The 15,070-nt window shown below is 44.5% G+C and overlaps 1 protein-coding gene across 8 annotated transcripts in view; it reads right to left on the reverse strand.

The window, feature by feature from the left end:
* Positions 1-5,178: 5,178 nt before the first annotated feature.
* The window catches only part of MAP4K3 (mitogen-activated protein kinase kinase kinase kinase 3), an 80,092-nt gene continuing 70,200 nt past the window's right edge, over positions 5,179-15,070 (reverse strand). For 7 of the 8 annotated variants that reach the window (XM_067292862.1, XM_067292861.1, XM_067292860.1 and 4 more), the window contains 5 exons: positions 14,432-14,500; positions 14,220-14,312; positions 12,526-12,596; positions 9,586-9,641; positions 5,179-6,581 (listed from right to left, as the gene is read on the reverse strand). In XM_067292862.1, the coding sequence (XP_067148963.1) occupies positions 6,494-6,581; positions 9,586-9,641; positions 12,526-12,596; positions 14,220-14,312; positions 14,432-14,500 (377 nt within the window). In that variant the 3' untranslated portion in view covers positions 5,179-6,493. Of the gene's footprint in view, positions 6,582-9,585; positions 9,642-12,525; positions 12,597-14,219; positions 14,313-14,431; positions 14,501-14,625; positions 14,699-15,070 lie in introns of those variants that run through there. The other variant, XR_010883659.1, reaches the window with a different exon arrangement.

Raw genomic sequence — 15,070 nt, forward strand, 5'->3', positions numbered from 1 at the left:
GGGGCCGGCTGCTTACGCACCCCTCGCTTGCACCTGCGGCGCTGTCCCAACGGGACGCGGCGTTGGGCAGGAGAGGAGGGGGGAGGAGAAGGGAGTGACGGAGAGGGGCCGCGTTTCACAGCCCTGAGGGGCGCTCGCCTCCCCTCAGCCCCTCACTGCGGCTCCTTGTGGGGAGCGCTGTTAGTGTCCCCGAGGCTTCGCTCCCAGCAGACCGGCACCGATCTCCTCACAAGCCTTCCTTGCCCGGGGGACCTAGAGCACCGTCGGCCCTTGCAGTAACCGACTGCCTCTGCCGGGCTGGAGGCCGTGGGGCTGTGCGACGCCTCCCTGGGGACTTCAGTCTCTCGCCGCTTGACACGTACAGTCATCTCACACGTGGATGGAGGTCAGAGGTAAATAAACACCCCGTTAAAGCAGTGCAAGAACAGCCGTAAGGGTGAAAAGTGAGCCTGGTTCTTGGGGGGGAAAAAAAGGCCAGGAAAAGCAAAGGCAGAGTGCAGCTAAAGTGCAGTGGCTTAAGCACCACAAAGTTCGCGGTAGTCTGCCTGACAGGCAGGATGGAGGGAGGGAAGGATGATGCTGGAGAGAAGTTTTTGCTCTGTTCTGCAAGGTGTGAGGCCAGGGAGAACCCAAGGGCCAGAAGAGGCAATAGTGAGCTGCTGTTAGGGAGCACAGAGGGCGAGAGGGATAGGAAGGATGTATGAAAACCTGTGCTGATTGCTGAAAGGAAGGCTTAGGACCAGCTTTTAAGCTGGGAGGAGGGTGAAGTACCCCCACAGATTGCTTTGGAGAGACTGTGGAGTCTCCCTTAGTCTCAAGGACTGGTTAGACAAACATCTGTCAGGAATGGCATGCATGTTGGGAGGCTTGGCTAATTAATGTTTATGAAACGCTCTGGGGACAGGAGACGTTCTTGAGGAGCTAAGCAGTACTTTGGTAGATAATGTATCTAGCCTCTCAGAAGGAGCTGTCTTCACCCCTCAGCCCTGCCTTGGGCATTTTTCCTCTACACAGATACTCCTGTCTAAAGGAGTCAGACTACTGCTTTGAACATGCTGGAACAGGGATGAAAGGAAAGAAATTTCACATCTCAGAGCTATTATTTCAACCTGCCAGGCTGCCTGCAGATTCAGGAACACTCAGTCTCAGCATCTGATAGACTGGGAAGATGTTGTACTCATTACCTTATGGTGAAAAATCAGTCTGTCAGAGTTTAAATCCTGAAGCATAATACTTCAGGAACTCCTGAATGTGCATAACACTGGGTGTAAAACTGCACCAGCATTCTGCTTTCCAGCCCCTCTATTTGGAAATGATGGTCAGGCAGTGCCAGGACTGTGATCTGAGACCCCTGAATACCAGTGAATGACCTACAGTATCTCTTCCCTTCACACAAAAGAGCATCGGGTAATGCAAAATTTCAGGTTCTGTGTTCACAGTTGGTTCAAATGTTTGGTAAGGCCACAGGACACCTCATGACTGTGAGCTATCAGCACCCAGTCCCCCTGTGTTTAGCCTTCTTGCTCCTGGCTTTGAATGCCTTAATGCCCACTTTAAAATCCCTTTCGAAGGACACTGAGGGCCTGGAGGGGAGGGGAATCCTGTCTTCCATCTGAGCACCGAGTATTGCCTAAATGGTTGTGACCTGGGCTGTTGGTGAAAGCCTAGGGTTGCTTGGTTGACATTTTACACAAATTCAAGGCTTCCCTTCTGACACAGCCATTTTCCACAGCAGGGCCAGGGCCCTGGCATGCCCAGGCCCACCCAGCATGGACCATGTGCTCCCCATGCCTGGGGGCCCCTGGGTTTGTCAGTGGACAGGGCAGTCCAGGTTCCTCACTGGCCCCTCATTCTCTGCCTAATCACGGACACACTCCGTGTGCTGCATGGGAGGCTGCGGTTTCCCTTGTGAAGCAACTTAACAAGCTGCAACTATTGCTGGGGCTGTCTGGGGAGCTGTTGTTTCACAGGTGGCAAAATTAAACCAGCATCTAAGGCAGGATGGGAAAAATCCCACCTATCCATTGAATGTGACTGAGAGCAATAGGATGTTGTTCGCTCACCAGTTGCAGTCCCAGATCTCTGGATTAGTGCTCCAACATCCATGGAGGAGAGCAGAGGCAGCCAAAGTGCAATCAGGTGGAGGTGCTGCCAGTTACTTGGTGTGAATGTGTGCATCACCACAGGCAGGGTGCCTAAGGACCCAGAGGGAGGATTGCAGCCTTCTTGGCGTTCGCTATGGAGCAAGCTATTGCAGGAAAGCGCATGGAGTTAAAAGCCAGAGGCTGCTGAGGGATTTAATGACAGAGGAATCAAAGCATGAGGGGAAGGAGAAAGCTTGGTGGCAAGGGGAGGTGCAGGGAACCTGGCAGCGGGATCTGCCCTGAAGCCAAGAGAGGCGAAGATGATGCTGAATGCCACTGCTGTCAGAAGGAGCAGAAGTGAAAGGTCGCAGCCGGTACGGTGGTGGCTTGCAGGGCTGTCTGCGGTGTACGATGTGCGTGAGTGGGATGGGGATGTTTGGGATCCCCAGGGCTGCTGCTGGAGGGAGAGAAGGACAAGCTGGAGGGGCACAGTAGCCCTTTGCCATACTCTCCTCTGAGGGCTGGAAGAGCGGCTGGGGCTTACAAACAGTGACAGCACGCCTCCAGACTGAGCGGCCGCCTGTGGGGAATGGGAGCGGATGCCACCAGAAGGGCCTGACAGGGGCTGAAGACGTACACTTGTATTTGGACTGCAGGATGCCACTGGGAGTAGCTGCTGGTCAGACGCCAGAGCAAAGGAAGGGGGACCTGAATGATGTTGGATTTAAATTAGCTCCGGGGGGAACATCTGCACCCAGGAGGTATTTCCCAAGGAGGGAAGGAGACAGTGATGCAACCATATTGCAGAGGATGATGCTGGGAAGCAGACAAGCTAATCTCTCTCTCCAGCATTGCTATCCGCAATGGGGGCTCGAGAGTCCATCAGGGCCTGCGTCCTCCCACCCCCCGACACATGTTCCCCAACAGCTCCCTCTGCACCCCTCAATACAGGCCTGGAACATGGCTCTGTATAACCCATGTTTTAGATCAACCTGGACTGTTTCCTCAAAGGGAGGCAAGAGGTTTGGGTGTGTTCCCTGGTTTTATCAGCTTCTTTTCAACCCTTTTACGCAGAACCCGTTAAAACCCAGCGGGGCATCGCTAAAGCTGAAGCCTGTGGTGAGGTAAGAAAGTCACCCTGCCTGTGCGCAGCGCCTCAGCCTTGGGGATGCATCCATCCCCACCGCTGCCCAGAGACCACCTGATGCCCCCAGCCCAGGGCACGTGCATTCTGATCTCCAGGTCATGGTTGCAAAGCCATAAGGAACAGGTAGGTAGCAACAAGTGTGTCACCTTGCAAAGCTCTTGCTTTCAGTTGATGGCAATGGAGTGCAAAACCTGAATCTGAGCCTCTCCCTTTTTGAGAATGTCCCCATTTCTGATGGGGGCACAGAGCACTGTCTGTAGAGATGCACAAGAACAGGATAAATTCAGCACTCATTCCCCTGCCCTCCATGCTTCCAGGAACATCTCCGCAAAGGATCAGAATATCTTTAAGAAAGCTCAGTTTGAACCAGGACCAAAGCTTGGCCCTTGCACTGATCAGAACTTTGCTACCTGGTTGGTGAATGTCCTATCGTTTGGCCACATCAGAGCACACTTCCGCATGTGAGCGGCTAGGAGCGAAAGCAGCCAGAGTAGACGGGGCTGGGAAGAGAGAGAAAAGCAGAACCCATGCAGGCTGTTAGAGTAGCTGCTTTAACTAGCTGTAGGCTTGCCTGTAATTCAGTTTCCTGGCTATGAATCTGCTCCTTTCAGTCAGCCGCACAGTCTTACATCAGGAGGGGTGGTTTTGGAAACTGCCACTAAGCATGGCTCTAGGAAACTGTTGCTTCAGGGCAGCTGCAGTCTAGCAGAGGAGACCTCTTGCTCTACCAGACATCCAGGCAGCTGCCAGCCCAGGAACAAAGCAGCTTGGGAGGCTGGAGAAGCAGTCTTGCAGCACAGACCCCCAAATTCTGCAACAGAACAATTCATCAAAAGCAGGAGTCCTGGCACCCTTTGGAGTCCTCAAGATTTCAGGAGCAAGCCTAGTCTGCAGAGCAGCTCCCCACTTCCATGGCTTCTTCATGGATTAGAGAGGAAAAACCTCTGCTTCTTCCTCATCTTTGAGAGTGGAAAGCAGCATGTGGAAGCCAAACTGTCTTTACCAATACATTGGAGACAAACCTGTCCTAGCACAACATTCCCCTTCCCTTCCTGTCACATGCCATTGCCTTGTCCTCTCTGTTTTTCATCTGGCCAGCTCTTCCAGCTGCATCCCAGATTGCATCCATATACCAAAAAAATGCTCAGCCAAAATCAAGCAAATGCCCCTGAGCTCCTGTTGCCTGTAATTCAGCAATGGCCCCAAAGCAGCAAGACAATTGGCCACAGCTGCTGCAGAAACCCAACAGGAGGAAGCATGTTCAGGGAGCTCTCATTTGCACATCAGCTATATTGTATTTTAGGGGTGTTTTGGTTAAGATTCAGCTACTTTTTGTGTGTTTAAGTGAGGAACAGCCTGTGAGAAGAGAGATGGAAATCCCCCTCGGGCAGCAGCAGCAGCAGCACAAACATGCTGTGAAATGCACAGAAGTTCTTGCCTTTTCTGAGAATTCAGCTTCTCAGCAGCGGGGCTTGTGTTACCATCTCTCCCGTGGGGCTGCTCTGAGGTTCAGTACAAGGGAACAGAGGAGATGGGGCTAGCAGAGGCAACACACCCGAATCCTGTAGGCAGAAAGAGCCCTGTTGGGGGAAAAGAAAAAAAAAAACCATTTTTTGCAGCCAATGAACTTGGAAAACTAGGCGAGGGAGGGAGGGGCCCTCAAGAAAGAATTGAAACAAGTAAGCTGAAATTGGGGAAGACAAATTCTAAAGTGTATAGGTCTGGTGCTTAAAGGCCAAAAGGGTAGTAATACCTACCCTCAAGTGCTAGCACAAGCCAAAATTCAGTTGAGCCCCAGCAGTCTGACCATTCGTACATTTGGAACGGCCAGCTTCTCTGTTTGGCATGTAAACATTTAATAGGAGAATTCAAAACTTGGTATGTTCCATCAACACGTTAGCTTTATGTGGAAATTAGTGCAGGTGGTAATCTACTTGTACAACAACGTGTTAAAAAAAGTTTATTTTACATTATATACATTAGGGAACATATTCCAAAGCATTACCAATCACAACAATAATGCAGGCCATAAATCACTTTAAATTTAGTTTGTTTTTTAGTGTATATTATCACAATAAAATATAAAGAACATATACAAAAAAAGGAGTCAAATGTGTGCATTTTGCTAAAACTTGGCATTTACATACTCCATTGGAAAATAGCAATCAAAAATACTTCTGATCAAAACTAAGTTCCTGTGATGCGTAGTAACCATTGTATTGTTTGAATGAGGTAGTAACTAAATTATTTTGGCCATGTGTTAACACCCTAAATCAAGAAAAGTGTGAAAATGGTTAAGGCCAAAAAAAGTCAAAATGACAAGATCTTTGAGCCATTTCCACAGTGTGGAATGTTGCTACTTTTCATTGTGATATGAAGCTATTTAGTAAGACAAACAGTAATACTAATTTTTAACCATTGTATACACTAGTAATTCAAACACCTATTGCAGTGTTACAGCAAGGTACCACTATTCTGGGACTGACACCCATCCAGGAAGTATTGTTTTCAAGCATAGAGAAATAATCGTAAAGAGAGTTTTAATTAAATATAAAAATACAGGTGTTTAACTGGTTTGTTTCACAAAGAAAACTACCCAAGTAAACTAAAAAAAAAAAAAAAAAAAAAAAGGAACTCTGAAGCCCAAGTCATATCCACAAAGTCACAGCTTACCTTTGTGACTAAATACATCACATCTCAATACGTTGTGCAAACGTGAACACCAGTGTGTTGCATCAAAATTAAAAACAAGATTGTAATCTGATTACAGCCTTGGTTACAATTTCTAAAAGTTAAGATTTATTTGTATTAGTAAATTACATATAATAAAATACAATAGTGTTGTTAAATGTACTATATTTGTTGCTAGCATCCCACTTTATAATAAACACACAAGAAGTCCTTAAAATAGTACCCCGATTTCATTTTTGCATCCTCAGTGACTTTTACATCTGTACAGGTAAGACACTTGTACTTAATAGGAGGACCACTATCTACATAAGGTCAGTGTAGGTCTTCAGCAAGAAGTTTCACTGAAAAATACTGCGTATGTACAAAGATTACATAACAGTAAATTAAGCACTTCTGTGGTATCTTAATGCTAATGTGTCCATACCACAAACAATTCTCATCTTCCTCTCATGCCACAATAAATTATAAAGTAACTGAAGTCGGGTTACTGCAGCTTTTGTGCATTTTCAGCCTGCCATGAATGCTGCAGCAGGAGTGTTATCTTGTCATGGTGAGTTGCCATGCACCGTTCTCAGTAACTGTTCTCATGCCCTGCCAGGATATATAAATTGCTGTTGGCTGTCGGGTTATCTGTTGGCCTACTCTCCAGCACCACGACCCTAGGGGGAAAAACAAAACAAAACAAGCCACAATAAGTCAAGTAATCCTTCATTTAAAGGCATCCCTGGATATAGCTGTAAATATTCTTCCCACTTGTCCATTTGACTAGCAGTCGTTTCTCTTTCCCTGGAGACCTCTAGTCTAACCCCTGCTCAAAGCAGGGCCAATCTCAAAGCCATCTCAGGGTCCTGTCCAGCCATGGTCAGGGGATCTCCAAGAATCTCCGCAGCCTCTCTGGGCTTTTAGTCCAGTGTTTGACCACCCTCACAGTGATATTCTCCCCCCTTTTATCCAGTTGAAACTTCCCTTGCTGCTACTTATGCCTATTGCCTCTTGTCCACACCTTTCAGCGGGTGCTTCTGAGAAGGGTCGGGACACATCACAGCCTACTGCTTGGGCTCGTGCTTCCCTGGAGCTTTGCAAAGCTAACCTGCTAATCAGACACCAGTCCTGGAACGCATTAGCCCTTTACTGAAAAAGGAGAAAAGTTACCCTCTCTCCTCTCTCAGATAGCGTGCCCGATAAGAGGTACAGGAGGTTTTTCTGACAGAGGCTTATTTTGCAACTGAAGAGGCAGCCCTGAGTTGTGAGAGGCAGTTTGTGTTTTGTCCTGCTGCAAGATATGGTGAGAGGGGAACTGTGCCTGCTGTGCTGTGCAAGACCTGTGTAGGGCACACTGGACCACTCAAAGGTAAGTGTGTGTGTAAGACTTGGGCATGTATATCACACCACTCTCAGCACTGCACACAAAGAACTACATTCAGACCACTCTCAGAAGAGGAATAAAAAGGATCATTGCAGTCACCCTGAACACTCACTGAAGGCAAGCATATCAACATAAGGGAGAGCTGGTCACTTCACCTGTCCTTGGCCATTGGACATGACAGACCCCAAAAGTTGACATTCTGCAAGTTTCTCCCTGAGCCCACATATTCCACAAAGGATCACTAAATCCACAGAAACTTTCTCCAGAAACACAGAGACACAAAGTCTTGTAGGCTGAGACAGTCTCCAAGGGAAGGATCACTATATGCATAGTCTCCTCTCATACTCTTTTCTTGGCACCAACTTTTAGCCAGCATTGGAGACAGGAAAGTGGGTTAGCTGGATCTACACTACCACTAGAAAGACCGTAAGGAACATCCTAGATCAGACCATTCTCTTCAAAGGAGGGAAATTAGCAATCACAACTCAGTTTCACAACCTATCCAAGATGTTTAATCAGGCACTGAAACTGCTGAATGGAGCAGGGTATATGAATTGCTGTTGGCTGCTGGGTTATCTGTTGGCTGTTCATGACCAAATTCTGCCCCACAAACACTGAAGAGTGAAGGTAGAAACTGTGGGAAATTCAAATCCATCCAACTGTTGTGAATTTGACCAGGAAGAGGTTGCTTGCTTTAAAACTAATGTTCAGAAAACCCAGCCTCTGCTTGACATGCTCTAAAAGAAATGACATCTCATGCCACGGGGCATTCCTTGCTCGCCAGGAGAAAGCAGCAAGCAAGCTCTTATCACACCAACGTCAGTGTTTTGGCTTCTCAGAGCCCCAGTTCCTGTGAACCGACTAGGAAGTGACGTGTTACTGAGGAAGGTTTCAAAGCTAAAGCATGAAATATGACAGTCCTGCAAGCAAAATGATGTCTGAAGAAGTTGGAATTAATATTTACTGCAGTGCAAAAATCTTTTAACATTGTCTCAGATTTGGGAGAATATTAGTGTAAGCTGGAAATAAATGGACCAATAATTAGAGAAGAAGCTATTTTTCCAAGGCAGTGATCTGCAATGTGACATTCCATTCTGAAGTCAGACTTGTTTTTAAACTGAGCTGCACTCTCTCTCAACAACTAAGAGAAATGGCATAATAAAGCTGTGCTCCACGCACACCTCACTGGCAGAGAAGTCAGTGATGAACGCATTTAGTTACATTTGCATTACATTACATGCATTTAGTTTTGATGCATTTAGTTTTGCACTTAATTACCTGTTACCAAAAAGCTATCAGGTATCGCACATAAGGCAGAACCCCCAACCTCCGGCCAGCAAATATAGCCGGCAGGTAGCTAGCTGGTAAAGCCGTGGTGCTATTCAATACTGTTGATGTTATGGGCAATGACAGGGCTGCGCATCAAGCTTGGACAAGCAGATAAGGGGAAAGCCTTTGGTTGATGTGAAGCTTCTCAGCATTTCTGAGATGCCACACGAAGGTGAGGATCCCTCTAAGTGGCGTAAGACAGAGGCAATTCTCAGCAGAAAAATGAGTCTATCTTTGCACTGCGTATGAATACATTGCTGGTGAAGTTGTCACGTCAGCACACACTCCCCAGAAGACAGAACATCTGCTGTCTTCATGACTGTTAGAGAAGTACAAAGTTCGACAACAGGGCAGAGAAAGTTGAGGAAGTCAGTAACGCTCCTAAAATAGCAGTTACTGACTAGGCAAGCTGATATCTGATGGGTCAGACAGAGGCATAGTGTTACAGTCCTGCGAGGCAGACACCGAAGAACAGCTACACTGGGGCTTATGAAGGGCTCTCGAACACCTGAGCTGTCGTGTTAGGAGGACAACAGTTAGAGCTCCTTTCTGGGGGAAGAAGTGAGATATTTACATTTTTATGTATTTTCTGAATTTGTCTCAAGAGGTAGATCCTGATGGGCTGCTGCAGCAGAGCATCTGAAAAGTGAAGGTTTTGCCAAGTTGAACGCAAGAACTGCAGTGCAAAAAGGAAGATGTTCCCAGAGACTTGTGATTGCAGCCAAATACAGGCTTACTACTACTGAGGCTGAGTACCTTCTGGAAGCCCACAAGCAATATTTGTATTCTTTTAGAAGAAAAAGTAGTAAACTTAAAGGGCTGAAAGGCATACATGCACGCAAAAGGAATGAGTAAGATGGTTGCAAAAGGGATCACAAGAAACAAGCAGAAATACTTTTAAAAGGTAGAAGGAAAAGATAACAGATTAGTCTTCTATTTTAACATTCTAAGTTTGGTTCTGTTCATACCTGTCAGATCCCAGAAGCCTGAATATCCTTGTATTATCAGAAATTTCTTGTGTGATCTAGACAACAAAAATAAGACAGGCATTTATGTGTGAAATGCATTTTTTTTTTAATCAACCTAGAGAAAAGAATCGACCATGACTGATGTTATGAATTCACTGCTGATTTAAGTCAGCTAGAGGATTTAAGGTAACTGTCACTCTTAAATGAGGACTAACAAAGTTTTCTGCAACTCCTGCCACATTATGTGAATTTCTCTGGTAGCAATTGCAAGCATGACAGCAGGGCTCAGCACTGCACTACCACAACATCTGAGCTACTGGTGCAAATCTCTTTAGAACCAGGAGTGAAACAGGTACCTGTGGGGTGAAATTTGTCTCACTCTACAGTAGATATCCAAAACAGTCAGGTAAATGGCACACAAAATACCTACGCATTTCATTTAAATTCTGAATCATAATATTGCAGGAAGTTCATATTCTGAAAAGCTTAACAGAGAAATATAATCTAATTTGTGACACATTAAGTTTTCTTTTCACAATGGGCATATTTTCACATTTGAGAAATAGTGTAATAGAGCTTTGTTTACTGCAAGTGACTTGCACTACTGTGATGTCTTTACGATTATGTGAATGCCAAAGCACCAAAGAAAATATCAAGTCAAGTCAAAGCCCAGTACATACTCCAAAGGATATCAAGTCACCATGTCAGCAGGCAGCACCGTTTACAAAGCTCCCTTTCTACACAGCCACTTTTCACATTTTTGAGAACAGAAGTGACTCTTCTCTCCTTCCCAGATCATAGCAGGTTTAGTTGACTTTGGAAATTCACTTTTGGCACAAAGGACTACAAGAAAAATTTTAATTCACAACAATGAACTTCCACACTTCTGTGTTGGGGGGCTCAGTCTGTACAATCCTGGCACAAATTCTGAGAGTTTTGTCTCAGAATTCACACAGTTCCCTGTTGTTTCATTCTTCCTATTGAATCAAGCCACTGTGGAAGGTCACAGTTGTGGAAGGAAAAGGTGAAGTGACTTCACAAACAGCTGAAATCATCTCCAATTAGATTTACCAATATTAGAATAGAGAATTCGAGCTAATGTGTTCAAAGACAAATGTGCAGCAAAGTTTGGTTAGTTAGGTTTTACACAGTAAAAATCCCCACAAAGTAATGAACACAGCCAAGATTTGAGCCCAGTAATGCAGGCCTTTCACACTTGCAGATGAAAATGGGTTTATTTTCTTCTTAACAGTTGTGGCAACCAGGAGAGATATGGATTTTAACAAGACCTGAGAGCTTGCCCTAGAGATGTTCTACAGAAAAATGTTTGGGTTGGCTTGCTTTCTGACATTTTGGTCTTGCCTTCTGTTCTTCATTTAGGTGCTGGCTTGACAATAACAAAGCAAGACGACAGTGTTCCTTATGCTTATGTAAACAATATAAAGCATCCACTTGGGCTGCAGCACCCTGGGGCACATCCTCTCACAACTGGATCAGAGATACTGAGTGCCAATGGGTGGAGTAATACACTGAGACTTGCAGAATGCTGCTAGCAGCATTTTGGGGTTGGAGAAATGCCGAGAGTCACCATCTCCTCCTCGTGGGCTGTGCTAAGAGCAGGGATATTGCAGTTCACCATTACGGTAAACATTCTTGGGAGAAGGACAATCGTGTCTGGTGATCAAATATACACAGATGCCACAAAAAGCATTTGTAAACTTAGAAATAAAGAGTAGTCTGACTCTAGTCTCTAGCCCAGCTTCCCACAAAGAGCAGGATTACTGTTAGCACAGATTAGGTCAGCTGTGGCTTCGTATAAATAAATGTAATTGTGTAATAATGTGGAATATCTAAACTTGGCATGGTGTGAGTGTATGGGTAGTTTAAAATACTGTTAGCTATAGTGAACTCGATCTCTCCAGCTGATGTGCCGCTGATGAACTAATTGGTAGTTTGTAAATATTCTTTAATGACCAAATCAAGAGATTCATTAAAATCCAACAAAGCACAGTGCTTCCACCAACACATAGGTTTGCAACAGGAAAAAAGGTATAAGAAAGGTACTTATAATAGTTTAACTATGTTTAAAACTTGCATGGAACTGGCTGAAAAACAGGACTGCACAGAAATTTTATAAAGAACAATCTTTAGGTCAGTCTGATACTGTTCTCCTGAGAATACAAAATCTTGTGAAAGTTGGGCACTAAAATTTTTAAATGACTCATAAGCAAAATGATCATGGAGGAGACCAAGAATGATGGGCAACCACTGTTTGGCACTGTGACAAAAAGCTGGTCTTTGAAGCAATTTAACCTGAAGATTAATGTAAACAAGACTTAAGCCGTGGTTACTTTTTACGGCACCAATTCTGCTGCTTTCTGCTTTGTATGTTAGACCTGAAAGGAGTTCCCAGTACAGCTTCACCTCAGCTGCAGCCTTGCAGCATATACCAGCTCAGCTCATTTCTCAACTGCAGAGGCACCACTCACCACTACTGCCGATTCCGTCATGCAGCTTTCTTCAAGGGAGTGCAAGGGAGGACCAACACTTCAGTCACATGCCAATTTAGCAGAAAAAAATTCTTGGCCTGAGTCAATTTCTTTGGCGGGCTGGATTCTCCAGTGCTTCCCTCCACCTATGCAACATGGGCATCATATCCCACCAAGCCAGAAGGACAGTGTGTCCAACTCGGCTGCTTTATGCAGTTTTCCACTAGGGAAGAGTAAAAGGATCTTTGTTCTAAAGAAATATTTCAACATTTACACTTTCATCGTTGGAATAGCAGGTCTAATTCATTTGTAGCTTAGAATCCAGCTTCCAGGTCTAACCTAGGATGTTACTGAAATGTTTTATTCTTTTTCAGATCACAGCATTATCTATTTATCCTAAACTTGGGTTATCATATAAATACTAGAATTTGAAGCAAAATGCAGCACTCACCTCATTAGATCTAAAACTCCTTCCTTGCATTCCATGTTTCCAGAAGGCTAACACACTGTCTTGTAGACAGACTGGTAGAAAAAGAAGACTGGAATCAGACATAATGTCAGCTCATTCTTTTGAGGTGAAAAGCATAGCATTGCAATTTTGAAGTTTGTGCAGACTGAAAAGTGTCTTGGAAGAATGACTGAATCTGCCTCCATAGTAGTTCTGTGTGTGTTTGTATGTATATAGATATATATTTTTAAAAGAAGAGTAAGGTTTACAAATAATCACACCCAATTAGAATCTCTTTCTAGTTAAAAAAAAAAAACAAAAACCCCTTTTCCTCTAAACAGGAACCTCCTCTCTATTTTAATGTTAGCATAAAATGTTAATTGAATTTTAGCAGAAAAGTTACAGGGATCCTGCAGTGATATGTCACTTTACAAGTAACTACGGGCTAAGACAGTCCTTATGTAACAGCAGCGGGAAGTTTTAGGGAGACCTGCTCTCCCCAGCCCTTCCACTGTCACCTAAACAGAACCATGCAACAGGCACACCTGCATTTTAATCCTGTGAAAAGAAATGGGTTGAGGGCCTCCTCGGAGACAGCAGCAAGTGTGTAGGTCACCAGGAAGAGTCTGTCCTGTCTGCTTCCAGCCTCCTGCCTCTGTGAATCAGGGCATGGGTGCAGGAAATGGAGCAGAGCTCTTCAGAGACACTGCCAGGCCAGAGCAGGACACTGGTACCTCATTTATGACAAGGTGAAAGAGGACCACAGCATGTGCAGAGTTCCCACAGGGAGCAGATTCAAGTACACTTACTCCTTCCTTCCCCCATTCCTAACCAACAGGAGGCATAAAAGCAATGTTTTCCATGACAGTGTCTTTTTTTCCTGTCCTGTTCTCTGTGGGAGATTATGTTTGAAGTGCCCAAAGCTTCAAAGCGTCTCCTCAGGGAGAAATTCAGTTCACCTCCCTATTATTTTTGTTCCCACCGTTCCTCTCGTTCTGGTGCTACTCTCCATTGTGCACACATCCTTCCTCATCCTTCTCTTCCCCTTGTGGCTCCAAACTATTTCCTTCATGCAATTCCTTCCTCTGATCACCTCCTACCCTTGGGCTCCTCTTCTCATCCACTCTAGTAACAGACTGGGACTGGAAATGCCTTCAGCTCTCCCAGCAATCTCCCAACTCTCTACCCACTCCCATCTCTAAAAAAAAATACCCAAATGAATGTATTCTGTCTTTCCGTTTCACAAATCTAATTAATTTTGATTCTTCCCAAGAAAACAACTAGGCTCTTTTTACATAAAGTGTGACATATTGTATTAATTTGGTGTACGAGCTGCTTTTTAGAAACGGACTGTGTGAACACACATGCAGAATGAATCGGCCATGAGTGATTCACAGACTTTGAGCAGGTTGTGTTAAGGTTTTCCTTTAGAGGCCGAATGTCTCCCTTAGAGACTCCACGTCTCCAGGCTGTCTAGCCTAACCAGGGAAAACTCTGGGGTTACTGCTCTGTTTGCTCTTGGGGAAGCACATTGTACCGTGTGCTGAACCTTCCACTGAGCCTTCTGACACAAGTGGAATGCATGAGTTCATGTGTTTCACACGTCAAAGACCTGACAGTTAGCATCTTTAATTCTGTACCATAATAGTAAATACGTGAATCAGGATAGTCAATATTAAGACTGAAATCTAACTTACCTATCGATTCAATTTGAAAATCAAACGTGAGCTCTGATGACAGTTTTCGGCTGGATTTTAACCTGCCTTGTAGATTCACTATTTTTATGCAGCCTAGACAAAAAAATAGGATGTGTCAACCAACAATTAATCTTCAACATATGGCCTAATTTGCAGACAGACAGTATGCATGTACATGCATATGTATATATTTAATTGGTTCTAAAACTTACAATCCAAACACACCAAAATGGTATCTCTCTCCAGCTGTGTTACATGTACAACACTTGTCTCTGTAGTGTCTATAAAAAAATGACAGTGTTAGTTTATAACATAAATTACCATGAAATTTGAAATGGAAGTTCTAGAGTTTGATACAATTTAATGGGTTAGTGTGTTTTTAATCTACTGAAAATTATCATCTTACCAGTGACATTTCTCTTCTCTTAGAAGGGCATGTCCACTTATCCAACATGTTGACTGTGACGGGAAAACTGAAGCTGTAATATTAAAGTATGGACTTAATCCAGCCTTTTCTGAGCCATGTCACAAAAGCAAACTCATGTGTACATTGTTGTCCTTTTATTATCTCTTGGTCTCTCTTAATATTGCTGTTGCAAAAAAATGCATGCGTCTGAGACTGTCCACACTAAACCTGAATGCTCTTTCATTCCATTTTTGTTTTGCCTTTATTTCTAAATCTTGCTAGGGACTTTTATATTATTACCCAATCCTTGTTGCTATTTTCAGACTTTCCATCCCCAGACTTTACAATATGGGGGAATATTTTTCCTTCTCCAAACTCCTAAAAGGAAGGGTTACCTTTTCTTTCTTCTGAGTTACAGCTGCAGCAGCCTCCATCACAGAAAACA

Source organism: Apteryx mantelli, chromosome 3, assembly GCF_036417845.1.
Source record: "Apteryx mantelli isolate bAptMan1 chromosome 3, bAptMan1.hap1, whole genome shotgun sequence".
Taxonomy (NCBI): domain Eukaryota; kingdom Metazoa; phylum Chordata; class Aves; order Apterygiformes; family Apterygidae; genus Apteryx; species Apteryx mantelli.